Source organism: Bos taurus, chromosome 12, assembly GCF_002263795.3.
Source record: "Bos taurus isolate L1 Dominette 01449 registration number 42190680 breed Hereford chromosome 12, ARS-UCD2.0, whole genome shotgun sequence".
In the NCBI taxonomy this organism is placed as follows: Eukaryota; Metazoa; Chordata; class Mammalia; order Artiodactyla; family Bovidae; genus Bos; species Bos taurus.
Genome location: NC_037339.1, coordinates 67,318,772 through 67,339,422, shown reverse-complemented (window position 1 = coordinate 67,339,422; position 20,651 = coordinate 67,318,772). Strand labels below are relative to the sequence as shown.

The 20,651-nt window shown below is 38.4% G+C and overlaps 1 protein-coding gene across 2 annotated transcripts in view; it reads right to left on the bottom strand.

Annotated features, from left to right (window-relative positions):
* Positions 1-288: 288 nt before the first annotated feature.
* GPC5 (glypican 5) overlaps positions 289-20,651 on the bottom strand; it is a 1,584,132-nt gene continuing 1,563,769 nt past the window's right edge. The window contains exon 8 of one of the 2 annotated variants that reach the window (XM_015473874.3): positions 289-1,257. In XM_015473874.3, the coding sequence (XP_015329360.1) occupies positions 1,100-1,257 (158 nt within the window). In that variant the 3' untranslated portion in view covers positions 289-1,099. The remainder of the gene's footprint in view (positions 1,258-20,651) is intronic. The other variant, XM_024999871.2, reaches the window with a different exon arrangement.

The following is a 20,651-nucleotide window of genomic DNA, read 5'->3' as shown; positions in this document are numbered from 1 at the left end:
CCTTAAGTACAGTGATAAGCACAGTGTCTGCTGAGGCATCTTATCTCAACTGGGAAGTCAGGGACTTTGGATTAGTGGCTCTGCTATGTGAAAATACGAAAAGAGCTAAAATAGCGCATGCCATGTTTTCTATATTAGTGCATCTTTAGATATTCATAGGAACTTTGGAAATATATAGACAATTGTTCAATATCAAGTTTTAAAAAACAGCAAATTTTTGAAGTAACATTTTGAAAATGGATGAATATATCATTTTTTCTAGGAGAAAATGATCAATATTCTTTAAAATTTTCCACCAAATAATTAACAGCTTTATTAGAGATATTCCTAGAGCAGGCGTGTGCTTTGCAACATAGATAAGTCCATTAGGAGGCAGAGAGATAGGAGGGAACACAGTCACAATACCAAAGATACATTTTGTATATAATGGGATACAAATCAGATGCTATCAAAATACTCAGCTTTACGTTTGTCAGTGGCTTAGTTACAGTGGATAAAAATCATCAAGCATCTTCAATGAAATTATGTGAAATGCTCCTTGCAATCTACTCTATAATTTATAGGCTTTCAGTCATTTCTTTCTATACCTTATAAAAATGGAAGAATATCTTGAAAATGCATGCATACTACTTGCCATTGTTTGTTTCTGATTCAGTTAATGAAATTCTGATTCCAGTATTTTAAGAAAAGCTATGTATTGTTTTCATCATCCTGCAAATACACCTTCAGCTGAAAACATTTTTTTCTTTTAAAAAGGAAGAGGTTGGAATTGAGAATAGTAAAGTTACAGACATACTAAATCCTTCTCATTCAAAGTCACTTCCATGCTCTTCACATTTGCAGGTTTAACATGTTAGCGATTAAGAACATTTAAGCTAGATTCATATTTTAGATTCAAAGAAGACATGTTTTCAAACGGTCTATCATGTAAACGTTGATTTTTAGGTACTTTGTCAACATGCCAACTTGGCTTCCAAGAAGTTAGTACCTTCTCGTAAATAAAATTGTTACATTTGAAAAGATACCTTATTCCACTTAGAGCAAGAGAAGGGAGAAATCAAGACTCCACTAAGACATGTGTATCGGGGCAGAAGAGCTGTTACAAAAGCCCAGGAAATAACATGACTACACCCATCAGAGTCAGTGCCATAGTTTCAGTTGCGGCTGTACATCCTGCTCCCGTTGTGTCTAAAGTACTACCACCGTCTGTTTGATGGATTTGCTTCACGTCACTGAGGTTCATCTCCTCTGGCATCCCTGTAGAGGCAAATGAGAAAATCATGGAATGATGGATATACCACCTCACCATGATCCTTCTAGAATGAATCTCTACCCAAATTGTGGACACGACTGGTTTTAATCTTTTTGTATAGCATTCCCTATGTGTTTCACCTGACTCTAAACGATGAATATGACACATACTTCTGCATTTCTTAAATTGGAACGTATAAGACCTTGAGTGGGAGTGCTCAGAAACTTTATGAGAACAAAGTAAAAAGCACTATCTAGCTTTTTGAAAGCATTTGGAATATTTATCTAATGTTATCAAAGTAAAGAAATGTAATTAAAATGTCTTGAGTTATAGAATCAGTGCTTGGCCCAGAGATGTAACAGTGGTAGGAACTGTGTGAAATCTTTTCTTATGAAAATAAAGCCATGTAAGGAGAGGTAATTAAATTGGACATTTTTAAAAAGTAGAATTTATACACATATTTTGTATTAGGCTAAACTATTCACAGATCCTCACTGAAATATATCAAAGAATAATAAATATTAAATGATACCCTTTATACACACGCAGAGCTATGGGGATAGGGGTATAGATATCTGTCAGTAGATCAAAGAATTTAGTAGTAGGATGGGTTGGGGATTGAAGTTAGGGATGAAGTGTTTGATTAAAGAAAAAAAAATGTTGTACAACATTATAGACCGAAATCTAGTCACAACCTGGTTATTACTTCTGTGTGTTGTAAAACCCAACAAACTGAGGAGGAGGCCAGCTCCCCAATTATTGGGGATGAAATAATTATTTCATCCTTTAAGATTATGTTCTTAAAGAAGTTTACCTTACTATGATACCCCTAAGAAATTCCTGATTTATCAGTTACTATCCAGTGTCACCCATGTGCTGAGACTGTGAGACTGTCTGGATTATCTCATGGTGTGCCACCATCAGTCACAATTAACAGGTTTAAATTCAATGTTACTAGGGCCACAAGTATTGACATCGTAATTACAGTGAGACTGAAAAAAAAAAGCTTCATATAAGGAAAAGTCAATATTTATGTAATTAGGTCAATACATATATATAATTCAGAAAGTAAGCTCCACTGCGTTCAGGGATGAGAGCATTAAAACGAAGCTCAGCTCTACTGATCTGACATATCGATTTTACAGTCTGAGTGCTTGTGTTATTATTCATTGTTTGGGTACTTGTTTTGCCCTTCTATGTCATTAGGCAAGATGAATAAACCAGCAATTCCTTTTTTTTTTTTTTTATGGAGACTGGAGAAGAGTGTGCATATTTTAGTCATGGTTTTATACTCCTTGTTATGTTAGAATATAACAAGGAGCTGTGTGGACTCTAGGCAATTAAAAATTTTTCCAAGATAACTACATAAATTTGAGCTTTAAGGGATTTATTTCTTTTTTAAAGCACTGTGAAGAAGTGCCTGGACTGGATTCATGAAAAACTTTTTCGTATGCCTTCTGAAGTCAGTATTTTCCTCATTCATTCATGAGCCAGGCACTGGTTTGGGCTTCAGGGTACTGTGGTGAGTACAAATATGAAAATAGAAAGATGTTAAGTCTTATGTCTGCGAGTCAGGCAATACGAGGAGGGATTATCTCATCTTCAGTCAGATGCCATTTTAACATTGGAGGTAGAGGTATTACCAATAAATGCGATAGTTCTAAGGATGATGGTCCCTTGAGATAAGAATTATATAGAAAGAATGAAAGATCTCTTGAAGAGCTTGGCAGTCAGGGCTGCAGTTTCAGATCAAATCACAACCTGGCCTGAACTTCTGTTAAGAAATCTTTGCATGCCAAGAAGGCCAAGGCCACAATGATCTGATGTAGTGATTGTTTTCTTAAAGGAACTTAATTCACTAAGCTTACAAATTATACTAAAGCTCAGCCAAAGACCCATAAAAGAAAAATCAGTTTGATGATTTTGCAGAGAGGGAGAGGGTGGGATGATTTGGGAGAATGACATTGAAACATGAATAATATCATATATGAAACGAGTTGCCAGTCCAGGTTCAATGCATGATACTGGATGCTTGGGGCTAGTGCACTGGGATGACCCAGAGGGATGGTACGGGGAGGGAGGAGGGAAGGAGGGTTCAGGATGGGGAACACGTGTATACCTGTGGTGGATTCATGTTGATATATGGCAAAACCAATACAATATTGTAAAGTTAAAAAATAAAAAAAATAAACAAAAATGAAATAATTTAAAATAAACTTTTCTACGCCTAATGGCAACACACAAAGATAGCAATAAATTCATATTTCTGCCCTCAGTGGCTTGCAGTCTGGAAGAGGTAGACAGATAGCCATGCTATTACAAAAACAAATGAAATGTTAAAATTTGGGCACTTGCCTGATGGTTGGTGCTATGAAGTAATATTATCTTATACAAGATGAGGTGTCAGTTAACCTACTGTCCAATTGACAAAGGCAGGACAGAGAGGTGATGACAACCAGTTTGGCAAGGATATAGCCCTTTATTAAGGAAGATTGCCAAAATATAGCAAAAGTGTTTAAAATGTACACTTACCTAGACACCCAAATTCTGCTTTAGTGGAAAAATCCCATGGGAATAATTTTAAAAATATGCACATATTTATTCACAAAATAATCTGTGCATTATTAGTGAAAAGTCATAAGCCATTAAGTGTCTACTAGTAGGGAACTAGGTTAAGAAAATTGTGCATTTACTTACTTTAAAAGATTCAAAAAGTAGATATTAGTGCAGAAGAATGTTTTGATATTATTTTATACACATACTTGCATGGTCTTTAAGGATCTTTGAACTCAGTCTATGGCTGCCTTTCTTTAAGAACAGGGAATCTATCACTGATTTTTGTATTCACTGAGTAAGCATTTAGTAATAAGTAGGTGAATGAATAAGTTGATAACTTTAATTCAGGACAGAAAATTGCAAAACCATAAAAATGTTTCTCCACTTCAATTTGATTTTCCCTTCCCACAGTTTTATTGGGATATTAATTGACATAACATTATGTAAGTTTAATGTGTACAGTATGTTGATTTGATGTACTTATATTTTATAAAATGATTGTCACCATAGTGTTAATGTCTCCAGCATGCCACATAACTACCTTTTTTTTTTTTTTTGTGGTGAGACCATTTAAGATCTACTCACTTAGCCCTTTCAAATATATAATTCAGTGTTAATCACTGTAGTCACTGTGCTTGACATTAGATACCCAGAACTTATTTATCTTATAACTGAAAGTTTGTACCCTTGAACAACATCTCATTTACCCTACCTCCCAGTTCTTGGCAGTCATCAATCTACCCTGTTTCTGTGAGTTTGCTTTTTTTTTTAAGTTATAGATACAAGTGATGTAGCAGAGCATTCATCTTTCTCTGTCTGACCTATTTCACTTAGGATAATGCCCTCAAACTTCATCTAAGTCATAGCAAATGGCAGGATTTTCTTTTTTCATGTCTGAATAACATTCTATTGTTTTTATATACAATATATCTTTATCCATTCATCTATTGACAGGCTGTTTTTGTATCTTGGTTAATGTGATTAATGCTGCAGTGAACATGGGAGTGCAGATATCTCTTTGAGATCCTGTTTTCATTTCCTTTGGGTATATATCCAGATATGGAATTGCTGGATCATATGATAATTCTATATTTTAATTTTTTGGGAACCTCCATGCTGTTTTCCATAGTGATTGGACCAATTTGCATTCCCACCAAGAGTGCACAAAGATCCCCTTTTCTCCACATCCTTGCCAATACTTATCATTTGTCTTTTTGATAATCAGTTCGGTTCAGTCATCCAGTGGTGTCCAATTCTTTGCAACCCCATGGACTGCAGCATGCCAGGCTTCTCTGTCCATCATCAACTCCTGGAACATGCTCAAACTAACGTCCATCGAGTCGGTGATGCCATCCAACCATCTCATCCTCTGTTGTCCCCTTCTCCTCATGCCTTCAATCTTCCCCAGCATCAGGGACTTTTCCAAGGAGTCAGTTCTTCACATCAGGTGGCCAAAGTATTGTAGCTTCACCTTCAGCATCAGTCCAATGAATATTCAGGACTGATATCCTTTAGGATGGACTGGTTGTATCTCCTTGCAGTCTAAGGGACTCTCAAGAGTCTTCTCCAAAACCACAGTTCAAAAGCATCAATTCTTTGGCACTCAGCTTTCTTTATAGTCCAACTCTCATATACATATGTGACTACTAGAAAAACCATAGCTTTGACTAGACTGACTTTTGTCGGCAAAATAATGTCTCTGCTTTTCAATACTGTCCACGTTGGTCATAGCTTTTCTTCCACGGATCAAGCGTCTTTTAATTTCATGGCTGCAGTCACCATCCTCAGTGATTTAGGAGCCAAAGAAATAAAGTCTGTCACTGTTTTCATTGTCTCCCCATCTATTTGCCATGAAGTGCTGGGACTGGATGCCATGATCTTAGTTTTCTAAATGTTGAGTTTTAAGCCAGCTCTTTCACTCTCTTCTTTCTCTTTCATCAAGAGGATCTTTAGTTTCTCTTTACTTTCTGCCATAAGGGTGGTGTCATCTGCATATCTGAAGTTATTTATATTTCTCCAGGAATCTTGATTTCAGCTTGTGCTCCATCCAGCCTGGCATTTCACATGATGTACTCTGCATAGAAGTTAAATAAGCAGGGTGACAATGTACAACCTTGACATACTCCTTTCCCAATTTGGAACTAGTCGTATGTTCCATGTCCAGTTCTAACTGTTGCTTCTTGACCTGCATACAGATTTCTCAAGAGGCAGGTCAGGTAGTCTGATATTTCCCTCTCTTGAAGAATTTTTTACAGTTTTTTGTGATCCACACAGTCAAAGGCTTTGGTGTAGTTGATAAAGCGGAAGTAGATATTTTTCTAGAACTCTCTCACTTTTTCGATGATCCAATGGATGTTGGCAATTTGATCTCTGGTTCCTCTGCCTTTTCTAAATCCAGCTTGAACATCCGGAAGTTTTCAGTTCACGTACTGTTTTTGATAATAGCCATTCTAACAGTTGTGAAGCAATATCTCATTGTGGGTTTGATTTGAATTTTCTTCATAATTAGTGCTGTTGAGCATCTTTTCATGTATCTGTTCACATTTGTATGATTTCTTTGGAAAAATATTTACTTTCTTAAGTTCAATCTCTTTTAATATAAAGACATAAAATTATACTGCAGCAACACAGAATATAGAATAAAATATTAGAATTAGGTGCAAACCTGGAATTTTACATCTGAGAGAAAAGTAGTGAATGTAATAGCCAAGATTCAGTGTGAGAATATTAACTTAGCAAGTACTTGCTAAATAAAGTTGCTATGGATCTTGTAACATTCAATAAAAACTATTACCCTTGGTCATTATTTGATAGACTTGAATGGTCATTTATACTAAAATTAGCCATATGTATATTGACTGGACATTTGGGTGTCTAACAAATCTGATATGGTTTATGTAACAGTTTACCATTTTTTAAATGATTAATCCATTCTTATCTCTTAGGAAATATAATTGATAGACCCACCCAGACTATTGAGTCACTTTAATCTAGGGTGTATCCTGAAAAAAATGCTCTTATTTTCCAGTTTTCCTTGGGGGCTTCCATGTAATCCAGTAACAAGAGCAGAGTGACTGTATGGTTGAAGAGACAAGGTCTGTGATAATCATGAACCCTTATGGAATGTCACCTCTGTGATCTTCTATTTGATATTCAGGGTCTGACTAATAGGATTATTATTCTGTTCTCTGTGAGAAAAAGTGTGAAATTTATTTATAGTTCTTTTGGTTGATGCTTTATAACCAAGCATAGTCTTCCTTTTTGACAAATTATGTGAGAATAATGAAGTAATTTTAATTGTTAGTAAGTTAAACAGTGAGTTAAAACATTAATAGGAGATTATGACTGTAAACCAAAGTTTACTTTACAGTATTATGATATATTGAGATATTTCAGTTCTGGGTAATATCAGGGATTATTATTGCTTGTTTCTCTATCAAATGGATTATTGGTTGCTCTCCAACAATTAATGGAAAAGGAGTACATCAAGGCTGTATATTGTCATCCTGCTTATTTAACTTATATGCAGAGTACATCATGAGAAACGCTGGACTGGAAGAAACGCAAGCTGGAATGAAGATTGCCGGGAGAAATATCAATAACCTCAGATATGCAGATGACACCACCCTTATGGCAGAAAGTGAAGAGGAACTCAAAAGCCTGTTGATGAAATTGAAAGTGGAGAGTGAAAAAGTTGGCTTAAAGCTCAACATTCAGAAAACGAAGATCATGGCATCTGGTCCCATCACTTCATGGGAAATAGATGGGGAAACAGTGGAAACAGTGTCAGACTTTAGTTTTCTGGGCTCCAAAATCACTGCAGATGGTAACTGCAGCCATGAAATTAAAAGGTGCTTCCTCCTTGGAAGGAAAGTTATGACCAACCTAGATAGCATATTGAAAAGCAGAGACATTACTTTGCCAACAAAGGTTCGTTTAGTCAAGGCTATGGTTTTTCCTGTGGTCATGTATGGATGTGAGAGTTGGACTGTGAAGAAGGCTGAGTGCCGAAGAATTGATGCTTTTGAACTGTGGTGTTAGAGAAGACTCTTGAGAGTCCCTTGGACTGCAAGGAGATCCACCCAGTCCATTCTGAAGGAGATCAGCCCTGGGATTTCTTTGGAAGGAATGATGCTAAAGCTGCAACTCCAGTACTTTGGCCACCTCATGTGAAGAGTTAACTCATTGGAAAAGACTCGGATGCTGGGAGGGATTGGGGACAAGAGGAGAAGGGGACGACAGAGGATGAGATGGCTGGATGGCATCACTGACTCGATGGACGTTAGTCTGAGTGAACTCCGGGAGTTGGTGATGGACAGGGAGGCCTGGCATGCTGCGATTCATGGGGTCGCAAAGAGTCGGACATGACTAAGCGACTGAACTGAACTGAACTGAACAATTAATAGTAATTAGCTTTTATTTTTCAGGATAGAGTTTTTAGCAGAGAAAATACTGTTTGGATTTTTTTATTTTTTCAGTTTCTAGTGTTATTTTTTATTCCATAATGACCATCCAGATCTTTTTCCTCAATTTGTGGTATTGATTTCTGAAGACTTTAGAAAGGAAACATACATCTCATATGAAAAATGCTTCCCTGGTGGCTCAGACGGTAAAGTGTCTGTCTACAATGTGGGAGACCTGGATTCGATCCGTGGGTCGGGAAGATCCCCGGAGAAGGAAATGGCAACCCACTCAGTACTCTTGCCTAGAAAATCCCATGGACAGAGGAGCCTGGTGTCCATGGGGTCACAAAGAGTCGGATATGACTGATCAACTTCACTTTCTTTTCTTTAATTATTTTAAGCAATTTTGTATTACTATTGTGAGTTTTTTTAAAACAAGTATTGTGACATTTCTAGAAATAATTTTTAAATAGAAAATTTTAAGTGCCATTTTGTGCAATTGATAATAAAGACCAAATATTATGTGTGCTAAGTCACTTCAGTCACATTTGATTCTTTGCAACCCTATGGACTGTAGGCCTCGAGTCTCCTCTGTCCATGAGATTCTCCAGGGAAGAACACTGGAGTGTGTGGCCATGCCCTCCTCCTGGGGACCTTCCCACCCAAGGATTGATGCTGTGTCTCTTGTATCTCCTGCATTGGCAGGGGGCTCTTTATAAAGTTTATTAAATATACTAGTCCTTATTTATATACTACAGACTTAATTGTAAGAATTTACAAGTATTGAAACAATTAAAATTAGTGATTCTGTAAATTATTTGTGAAGAGTATAAGACTGATCAGATATTGCTAGTGAAGTCACAAAAGATTTGTATATCCTAACTCAGTGATAATATGGGGTTAAATACTATTAAAAATTAAGATATACTAAAGATTTACCTGGACACATAGTGGTAATATTCAATGTACCAAAAATAGAAAAATTTTAAAGCACTCGAGAGAAAGGGCAGATAGCTTTTAACAGAACAAAATATTATATTAATTTTCAAAAGCAATAATAGAAGCTAAAATAAAAATTCTAACTGTGAAAGAATGTAGAATTCTATACAAAGTTATATAGTATGGAAAAAATAAAGGCATAAATAAATGTATTTTAACAAAGAGTGCTTTTAATACTCCCCAAATGATTCTAAAGTATTATTAAAAATGTATGTAAAAATAAATAGCACAAATGGAGTGGGATGAAAGTTATTAATATAATAGTGTTCAAAGTAATTGGCAAACATCTAGCTAGGTTACTGTATATAAGCATGTTGGTTAAGAAAACAATAACAAAATGATTAATTTAGATATAATTTTAAAAGATATAATTAAAATATTTACAAACAATTTTTAAAACATTCTAAAGTATTTGTATGTTCTGGGAAGAAGTGAGAAATATTTACTTTAGGTTTTGTCAAGAAAAATGTGTACTTTAATGAATGTCAAAATTTCAAGGCTAAGAACTTAAAAACTTCATATGGAACATATATATTCCTAATCCATTAAAGCAAAGGGGATTAATAAAATCCAATAGAAGTCAGGAAAAAATAAACACGTAAACAAATATGCCCAAAGCGCAAAATCAGATGTTAAAGCCATATGCAAATAATTTAGTAATCTCTAAATGAAATGAACTGCATCAATTAGAAAACAGACACTCAGTTTGGATTTCAAAAGAAATTTAGCACCATAATAAAATGATACATAAAGGGTGAGAGTAAAAGCTTAGAAAAATACACTACAAGTAAATAATAACCAAAAGAAAGGTGATGTCATTATATTAATAAAAGACATGAGTTTTGAACATTAAAGGGGGTAAAGAAAGTCTTCACATAATAACAAAAGAAATAATTCAACATATAGATATAACAATTCTGTGCCTAAGATCCTATTTTCAAAATAAATCAATATTAATAAAGGAAAAGAATTGGATAAAATAACAAAGCAAAATGGACACACAAACATTCAACATTAAAACAAAATTTTAATCTTGCTATCTCATTACCTGATAGCTCAAGCAAATGAAAATTAGTGAGGATATGGATGACTTGGTCATCCACCTCTTTGGGCCAGGAAAAGAACTCCACTGACTTCCAGCCATGATTCTAGTAATAATCCTAGTATCTCTTTGCCCTGTACCCCCACTCCTTCACATGGAAAAAGAACAGATTGCCCTGATCACTAAGTTGGGATGAAGAACCAAAATGTTTAACTTTTAAATTTCTCATCCTCTTTTGAATTGAGAAATGTGAGAATGCATATTACCCTGCTCTTCACCATGAGTTGAAACTAACTCTTTCTGCAGAAAGGACCTATGATTTTCTAGCTATGCTTCTGACCTGAAAGTAATTCTTGGATAAAATAATAAGTATCATATGTCAGTACATTCTGTAGTCCAGTTTTTAACAGTAAAATAGCTGATATTTTTATTTTTATCTGTCTGACGTGTAGTACTTATATTTCAATTGGTTCTAACCTCAGAAGAAGGAGTATAACTTACTACACCAGACCCAAATACAAGCTTTCACAAGTGGTCTAATAAATGAATAAATATAGCTAGCTAGCAAAATTAGATAGCCTAATGTAGTTAATGACTAGTGGATATACTATGTAAATATTGTTTTAAAGTATACCTAAGACGTTAACAAAAGGGATCACATAGCAGGGCACAAAGCAAATAACAAGGAATTTTAAACAAAAAATTTGAAATTTTTGGTAACACAATAAAATTAAATGTCAATACTAAAGGAAAACCATGATCCCTACAGCAAACCTTATCTAAGGACATAAAACAAGACCTAAATAAACAGATGTATCAAGTTCATAGATGAGAAAATTTGTTTATATTGTGTCTCTTTCACTATATTCTGACATTCCATTATGATGTCCTTTGGTGTGGGTCTATTGGATATTGGATGCACTGTGTTGGGCTGTCAGTGAAACCTACAAACTCATGTCCATCTTGGGAAATGTTTTTGAATTCTTTATTGATGATTTCCTGTTTACCATATTCTCAATGTCTGGGTGTCCCATTATTTAAGTGTTGGATTTCTGGAAAGTGTCCTCTGGTTTTCTCTTCTAGTTTCTATCATTTTACTCTTCTAGGGGATTACTTAAGCTTAATTTTTTTTCTTGAGGTTTTCATTCTTGTATTCAGAGTTTAGATTTACTAAACTTGATATTTTTCCTCTATATCTCCCCTTTGTTTTTGTTTGAGACTTCTCAGACTTTATTAAGACACTAATTACAGTATTTTTTCAAAGTACTGTAGTCTCTAATACAATTTTTTTTTCTGCTTGTCGATATATGGGGGGCTCCATGCAGCCCCTTATATAAGTGTAATCCCTGATTCATGGTTGTTTAAGAAGTCAAAGTGAAAATTTGGTTAGAACTCTGGGTGTGTGCATCAGATCAGATCAGTTGCTCAGTCGTGTCCGACTCTTTGCGACCCCACGAATCGCAGCATGCCAGGCCTCCCTGTCCATCACCAACTCCCGGAGTTCACTCAGACTCATGTCCATCGAGTCAGTGATGCCATACAGCCATCTCATCCTCTGTCGTCCCCTTCTCCTCCTGCCCCCAATCCCTCCCAGCATCAGAGTCTTTTCCAATGAGTCAACTCTTTGCATGAGGTGGCCAAAGTACTGGAGTTTCAGCTTTAGCATCATTCCTTCCAAAGAAATCCCAGGGCTGATCTCCTTCAGAATGGACTGGGTGGATCTCCTTGCAGTCCAAGGGACTCTCAAGAGTCTTCTCCAACACCACAGTTCAAAAGCATCAATTCTTGGGCGCTCAGCCTTCTTCACAGTCCAACTCTCACATCCATACATGACCACTGGAAAAACCATAGCCTTGACTAAACGAACCTTTGTTGGCAAAGTAATGTCTCTGCTTTTGAATATGCTATCTAGGTTGGTCATAACTTTCCTTCCAAGGAGGAAGCGTCTTTTAATTTCATGGCTGCAGTCACCATCTGCAGTGATTTTGGAGCCCCCAAAAATAAAGTCTGACACTGTTTCCACTGTTTCCCCATCTGTTTCCCATGAAGTGATGGGACCGGATGCCATAATCTTCATAGGACTCAGTAATTAGTAGACAAATGTGATCTTGTTTCCATGTCTGTTGAGGAAGCTGCCTATGTCAGTTGGATAGGGTAATAAAGGCTGAAAAACCAAATGCCTCCTAAGTATTGGCAGCAGTGTCTACTGCCAGTTCTGGTAACCCTGTGCATTGTAACTAAGTACCTCACATCCCTATGGAGACATCCATCCATGGTCAACAGAACCGAGGGAGATGAGGGGAGAAACAAATTGACAATTAAAAGCATTCATCTGGAAGGAGTACCTAACATTTCTGCTTACTGAGTTTATTGGCCAAAGCTAATCACATGGCTCTAACCTCAAGGGACAGGGATATGTAGTCCTACTATGTGCACAAAGGGGTGAAGAAACAGAAATATTTTAGACCAGAAGTCTGCCAGGTCCCCTTTAACTGTCTTTGTTTCTTCTTAAGCTAGATCCTCTCAGAAGAGAATTTTTGATATCTTGCCTAAGAGTAATTCCTTGCCTGCAGGAATTCTGGGAGCCAGGTGAGAGCAGGCTTGGGGGAGGGTATAGGTCTCAACATTCATTATTTATATATATGTGTATGTATGTGTGTATAAATTTTCCAGTTATCTTTTTTTTGGAGAATAATATTCCTGCCTTCAGCTGCGCCCAGTCCAGAGACCCTTTCTAGATTATACTTCCTGTAGCATACTGACATATGGGAGAGATGGACTGATCAGTCGGAAGTGGAGAAAGAAATCATTGAATGATATAGCTATTGACTAGTCCTTCTTTTGTTATGTGAGCTCCTTCTTACCAGTGGTGACAGATGATGCCTATTCCTGTATTTTTTGAAGATGTTGTTGAACAAATTTGGTTCGTTCTCTGCTTTCTTCAATGTTGCTTGTCAATTGCCTTCCCTGGGCTTCCTACATATTCATTATTCATCCATTAGCTTTATTGTTTCCAAATGTTGTTATCATCACCTCTTCTATTTCCTTGGCTCTCAGTAAATTTTATATTTTTGTTAAAAGTAATCCTTACACTGTATTTTAGTGGGATGGCAGGAGGGAGTAAAATTAAATGTGTTTGATCAGTCTATCATCTTGAAGGCAACTTGCTCAATATTTCCAGCATCTGGTCACTGAAACTAGATTTTTTAACTTGAGAAACTTTTTAAAGTGTGAGAAACTTTTTTTTTTTAAATTTTTTTGTTGGAGTAGAGTTGATTTGTGGTGTTGTGTTAATTTCAGGTGTATCGCAAAGTGATTCAATTAAACATGTACACATAACAATTCTTTTTCATATTCTTTCCCATATAGATTATTACACAATATTGAGTAGAGTTTTCTGCGCCATATAGAAGGTCCTTGTTGCTTATCTATTATATATACAGTAGTGTATATGTGTTAAACCCAAACTCCTGATTTACCCTGTCCTCTGTTCCCCTTTGGTAACCGTAAGTTCGTTTTCTGTCTGTGACTGCAGCTCCATCTTGACTCTTTGGATAAGTCTAGGTCTCTTTTGTCCATTCACACTGGTGTAGTTCACATGGTTCTGGCGTTCCTGCTTTTATGGTGGTTATTTTCATCAAAACTACTGAGCATTGTTCCATTTTAGCCAGGAACTTACAAGTAAAGCCTGACTATTCACTCCCCACTGATAGAAAATAGTGCAAAACAGCCTGGTGCCTTATGGAAGAATGACTGAATGCATGTTTGGAAGACTGGAAGGCAGCTTCTTTTGCCTTTGCATTGCCTAATCCATGGTGCATTTGCTATATAATTTTGTAAAGCTTGTTAAATGTACCAGGAGAAGGCCTATCTAGCCACAGAGCTCTGGGAATAATTGGAAAATTGAGTCCTACCACAATTTGGGCCCTTTAAATATTCTCTTTTATTTGGACTTTTTGTTAAATCCATAATGTGTATCTTTAAGATATTGGGTTGGGCCTTGATTAAATAAATGACATTTTCACTTACTGCTGCTGCTGCTAAGTCACTTCAGTCGTGTCCGACTCTGTGCCACCCCATAGACGGCAGCCCACCAGGCTCCCCCGTCCCTGAGATTCTCCAGGCAAGAACACTGGAGTGGGTTGCCATTTCCTTCTCCAATGCATGAAAGTGAAAAGTGAAAGTGAAGTCGCTCAGTCGTGTCCGACTCCTAGTGACCCCATGGACTGCAGCCCACCAGGCTCCTCCGTCCATGGGATTTTCCAGGCAAGAGTACTGGAGTGGGGTGCCATTGCCTTCTCCGTTCACTTACTAGTATTTGCTAAAAATTAGCTGCATCAAATAAAATGTGAACACGGAGAAGGAGGTAGTTTTTCTCCCAATGAAATGTGAAAATTAACTTCAGACAAAATTTGCCTGTTTTACTTCAGTAACTGAAGAATATTAAGTAGCTAATGTTTAGAGCCTAAAATATTGTCAGAATATCTGAGAATGTTGTGCAAGAGAGACTGTAAAACTTATTATGTTTATTAAATGGGAATGGATTAGCTTGGCTTGCATATCTGAGTCATCATGTGTATTTTTATAAATTAATATATTTAATTTAGTATTTCAAACTTTAAATGTTTTGTACGTTATTTTTTAAGAAGAAATTCTATTAGCCCAAGGGACAGCTCAACAAAATTATAGGGAACTAGCCAGTGTTATTGGAGAAGGCATGGCACCCCACTCCAGTACTCTTGCCTGGAAAATCCCATGGATGGAGGAGCCTGGCAGGCTGCAGTCCATGGGGTCGCTGAGGGTCGGACACGACTGAGCGACTTCACTTTCACTTTTCACTTTCATGCATTGGAGAAGGAAATGGCAACCCACTCCAGTGTTCTTGCCTGGAGAATCCCAGGGATGGGGGAGCCTGGTGGGCTGCCGTCATGGGGTCGCACACAGTCGGACACGACTGAAGCCACTTAGCAGCAGCAGCAGCCAGTGCTATCATCCCTGATAAAAATACCAATATTATTCATGAAAATAACCAGAAAACACAGCACTTGTGAGGACAAGTACTTAGGTTGTTGAGTGGGGGTGGCTCTCTGCTCGCCCTTGTGGTGTTCTCAATTGGAGGTTTGTATTCAGATGGGACAATGGAAGATTTTAAAGTGTATTATTTGCTCTACTTTGGGTTGACAAGACATTATGAAAATAACAGGTCTGTGTGTAAAGAGGGAAGACTCTCATATTGAAAGCAGGTGAATTATGTGGGTGCTGAAAATTACAGGATCACCTTCTGTGACCCCTTATGGAAATTCACCTGTTCTTGCGTTATATCTCCTGGAATAAATAAATAATCCATACTCATTCTCTCTCAAACCCACAATTCATTGGTGCCCCAGTATCTAATTCTGTGTGATATATTCTAATAAATGGTATGGTTTTCCAAATACTGGAAGTTCTTTGGCATAAACTTGTCTGACAGCAATCATGTGAATTCTTTCTGTCCTTGTCTCCATCTGCTGTGCAGTTAACACTGCTGTGTTTTTTACTGGTTGTCTTTTCTTGTCATCATCAGTCAGCTTAAGACTGCTTAAATATGTATTTTTTATCACTTATATTTGGGTTTATAGATTGATCTCATTCACTTAATTTTAAGCCCCTCAAAGTTATGATTATGGCTTTTTTTCTATGAGTTTTTTATGGGCTGGTAAGTAGCTATACATAGTACCCTACATTTTGCAGAAACAATTTTTGAATATATGACTTACTGAAAATGTTTGATATGTAAATAGGCACTTAACACTTTTTAATTTATTTAAATTGGAGCTACCCAGACTTCCAGAATTCATGCTAGAAAGCAATGGAGTATAGACAGGAGATGAGGTCAAGCCCCAGAAACCTGAGAAAATTCATATAGTCATTGAGATTCAGTTTCTTCATCTGTAATATTTACATGATAATGATGCCTTCTCCCAGGATAGATGTGAAAATTAAATGAAATCATAAATATGAAAGAGCACTTTGTGATTTTTTTTACATCGACAAAAATATAGTTATTATTTGAAGATTAGAGGCTAAGGCAGGCAAAGTGAGTTGAATGGCAGAGTTTCCTTGGAAAATAGATGATAGACCATAAATAGGATGCCAGTCTCCTGATGCCCAGTCAGGACATGGCAAGGGGACTCGCCACCGGGGAGCAGATTACCTTCACTGTTCAAAAACATATGCGGATGCTATACAATGTAAATAGGAACCCAATAAGTTAGAACCATCTCTACTATCAAAGGATGGTCATTATAAAGATAATTCAGCTGCTTATATACATATATATGTACTTATTATAAGTACTTAAATTTCAGTGTTTAGCCAGGATGATTCTTTGGTTTATGTGTAGTATGAGCCCCTATATAGTTGGCACTTGATAAATATTATTATGAACAAATAAAATTATATGAAACTGTGGCCTCAATAAATGTTCAGTTCAGTTGCTCAGTTGTGCCCGAATCTTTGCGACCCCATGAATCACAGCACAGCAGGCCTCCCTGTCTATCACCAACTCCCGGAGTTCACTCAGATTCACGTCCATCGAGTCAGTGATGCCATCCAGCCATCTCATCCTCTGTCGTCCCCTTCTCCTCCTGCCCCCAATCCCTCCCAGCATCAGAGTCTTTTCCAATGAGTCAACTCTTTGCATGAGGTGGCCAAAGTACTGGAATTTCAGCTCTAGCATCATTCCTTCCAAAGAAATCCCAGGGCTGATCTCCTTCAGGATGGACTGGTTGGATCTCCTTGCAGTCCAAGGGACTCTCAAGAGTCTTCTCCGCACCACAGTTCAAGAACATCAATTCTTCGGTGCTCAGCTTTCTTTACAGTCCAACTCTCACATCCATACATGACCACCTGAAAAACCATAGCCTTGACTAGATGGACCTTTGTTGGCAAAGTAATGTCTCTGCTTTTCAATATGCTATCTAGGTTGGTCATAACTTTCCTTCCAAGGAGGAAGCGTCTTTTAATTTCATGGCTGCAGTCACCATCTGCAGTGATTTTGGAGCCCAGAAAAATAAAGTCTGACACTGTTTCCACTGTTTCCCCATCTATTTCCCATGAAGTGATGGGACCAGATGCCATGATCTTCGTTTTCTGAATGTTGAGCTTTAAGCCAACTTTTTCACTCTCCACTTTCACTTTCATCAAGAGGCTTTTTGGTTCCTCTTCACTTTCTGCCATAAGGGCGGTGTCATCTGCATATCTGAGGTTATTGATATTTCTCCCAGCAATCTTGATTCCACCTTGCACTTCTTCCAGCCCGGCATTTCATGATGTACTCTGCATATAAGTTAAATAAGCAGCGTGACAATATGCAGCCTTGATGCACTCCTTTTCCTATTTGGAACCAGTCTGTTGTTCCATGTCCAGTTCTAACTGTTGCTTCCTGACCTGCATATAGGTTTCTCAAGAGGCAGGTCAGGTGGTCTGGTATTCCCATCTCTTTCAGAATTTTCCACAGTTTCTTGTGATCCACACAGTCAAAGGCTTTGGCATAGTCAATTAACAGAAATAGATGTTTTTCTGGAACTCTCTTGCTTTTTCCATGATCCAGCGGATGTTGGCAATTTGATCTCTGGTTCCTCTGCTTTTCTAAAACCTGCTTGAACATCTGGAAGTTCACAGTTCACGTATTGCTGAAGCCTGGCTTGGAGAATTTTGAGCATTTACTTTACTAGCGTGTGAGTGCAATTGTGTGGTAGTTTGAGCATCTTTGGTGTTGCCTTTCTTTGGGATTGGAATGAAAAGTGACCTTTCCCAGTCCTGTGGCCACTGCTGAGTTTTCCAAATTTGCTGGCATATTGAGTGCAGCACTTTCACAGCATCACCTTTCAGGATTTGAAATAGCTCAACTGGAATTCCATCACCTCCACTAGCTTTGTTCGTAGTGATGCTTTCTAAGACCCACTTGACTTCACATTCCAGGATGTCTGGCTCTAGGTCAGTGATCACACCATTGTGACTATCTGGGTTATGAAGATCTTTATTGTACAGTTCTTCTGTGTATTCTTGCCACCTCCTTTTAATATCTTCTGCTTCTGTTAGGTCCATAAAATTTCTGTCCTTTATCGAGCCCATCTTTGCATGAAATGTTCCCTTGGTATCTCTAATTTTCTTGAAGAGATCTCTAGTCTTTCCCATTCTGTTGGTTTCCTCTATTTCTTTACATTGATCCCTAAGGAAGGCTTTCTTATCTCTCCTTGCTATTCTTTGGAACTCTGCATTCAGATTCTTATATCTTTCCTTTTCTCCTTTGCTTTTCGCTTCTCTTCTTTACACAACTGTTTGTAAGGCCTCCTCAGACAGCCATTTTACTTTTTTGCATTTCTTTTCCATGGGGATCTTCTTGATCCCTGTCTCCTGTACAATGTCATGAACCTCTGTCCATAGTTCATCAGGCACTCTATCTATCAGATCTAGTCCTTTAAATATATTTCTCACTTCCACTGTATAATCATAAGGGATTTGATTTAGGTCATATCTGAATGGTCTAGTGGTTTTCCCTACTTGCTTGAACTTAAGTCTGAATTTGGTAATAAGGAGTTCATGATCTGAGCCAGAGTCAGCTCCTAGAATTGTTTTTGTTGACTGTATAGAGCTTCTCCATCTTTGGCTGCAAAGAATATCATCAGTCTGATTTCAGTGTTGACCATCTGGTGATGTCCATGTGTAGACTCTTCTTTTGTGTTTTTGGAAGAGGGTGTTTGCTATGACCAGTGCATTTTCTTGGCAAAACTCTATTAGTCTTTGCCCTGCTTCATTCCGTATTCCAAGGTCAAATTAGCCTGTTACTCCAGGTGTTTCTTGACTTCCCATTTTTGTATTCCAGTCCCCTATAATGAAAAGGACATCTTTTTTGGGTGTTAGTTCTAAAAGGTCTTGTAGGTCTTCATAGAACTGTTCAACTTTAGCTTGTTTGGCATTACTGGTTGGGGCATAGACTTGGATCACTGTGATATTGAATGGTTTGCCTTGGAAACGAACATAGATCATTCTGTCGTTTTTGAGACTGCATCCAAGTACTGCATTTCGGACTCTTCTGTTGACCATGATGGCCACTCCATTTCTTCTAAGGGATTCCTGCCCGCAGTAGTAGATATAATGGTCATCGGAGTTAAATTCACCCATTCCAGCCCATTTCAGTTCGCTGATTCCTAGAATGTCGACACTCAGTCTTGCCATCTTCTGTTTGACCACTTCCAATTTGCCTTGATTCATGGACCTGACATTCCAGGTTCCTATGCAATATTGCTCTTTACAGCATCGGACCTTGCTTCTATCACCAGTCACATCCACAGCTGGGTATTGTTTTTGCTTTGGCTCCATCCCTTCATTCTTGCTGGATTTATTTCTCCACTGATCTCTAGTAGCATATTGGGCACCTACTGACCTGGGGAGTTCCTCTTTCAGTATCCTATCATTTTGCTTTTTCATAGTATTCATGGGGTTCTCAAGGCAAGAATACTGAAGTGGTTTGCCATTCCGTTCTCCAGTGGACCACAAAAAAATTCTGTCAGATCTCTCCACCATGACCCACCCATCTTGGGTGGCCCCACGGGCATGGCTTAGTTTCATTGAGTTAGACAAGGCTGTGGTCCTAATGTGATTAGATTGACTAGTTTTCTGTGAGTATGGTTTCAGTGTGTCTGCCCTCTGATGCCCTCTTGTAACACCTACCATCTTACTTGGGTTTCTCTTACCTTGGATGTGGGGTATCTCTTCATGGCTGCTCCAGCAAAGCACAGCCGCTGCTCCTTACCTTGGAGGAGGGGTATCTCCTCACCACCACCCCTCCTGACCTTGAACATGGAATAGCTCCTCTAGGCTCTCCTGCGCCCACACAGCCACCGCTCCTTGTGGGTTGGTCCTCCCGGCCACTGCCTCTAGCCTCGGGTGGAGGGTAGCTTCTCTCAGCTGCTCTGGTGCTGTCACAGCCTGGCACTCTCGGCCGCCACCCCTGACCTCGGACTTGGGGTAGCTCCTCTCAGCTGCTCCTGCGCTGTCACTGCCTGGCACCCTTGGCCACTGCCCCTGACCTCGGGCGTGGGGTAACTCCTCTTGGCCGTTCCTGAGCCGTCGCAGCCTGGCACTCTCAGCTGCTGCCCCTGACCTCGGATGTGGGGTAATTCCTCTTGGCCACTGCCCCTGGGGCATGGCGTCCTCCCAGCTTCTGCCCCTGACCTCGGACATGGGGTAGCTACTCTCGGCCGTGCTATGTGTGCCATCGCAGCCGCCCACACTGCAGGCAATAAATGTTAGCTACACACAAAAAACCAACCTTCGCCATCACTGGCATAAAGAATCCTCTGCGCTCTCCATCTTCACTGTCCTAAAAAGTCCTCTGTACTTTCCATCTCTCCTC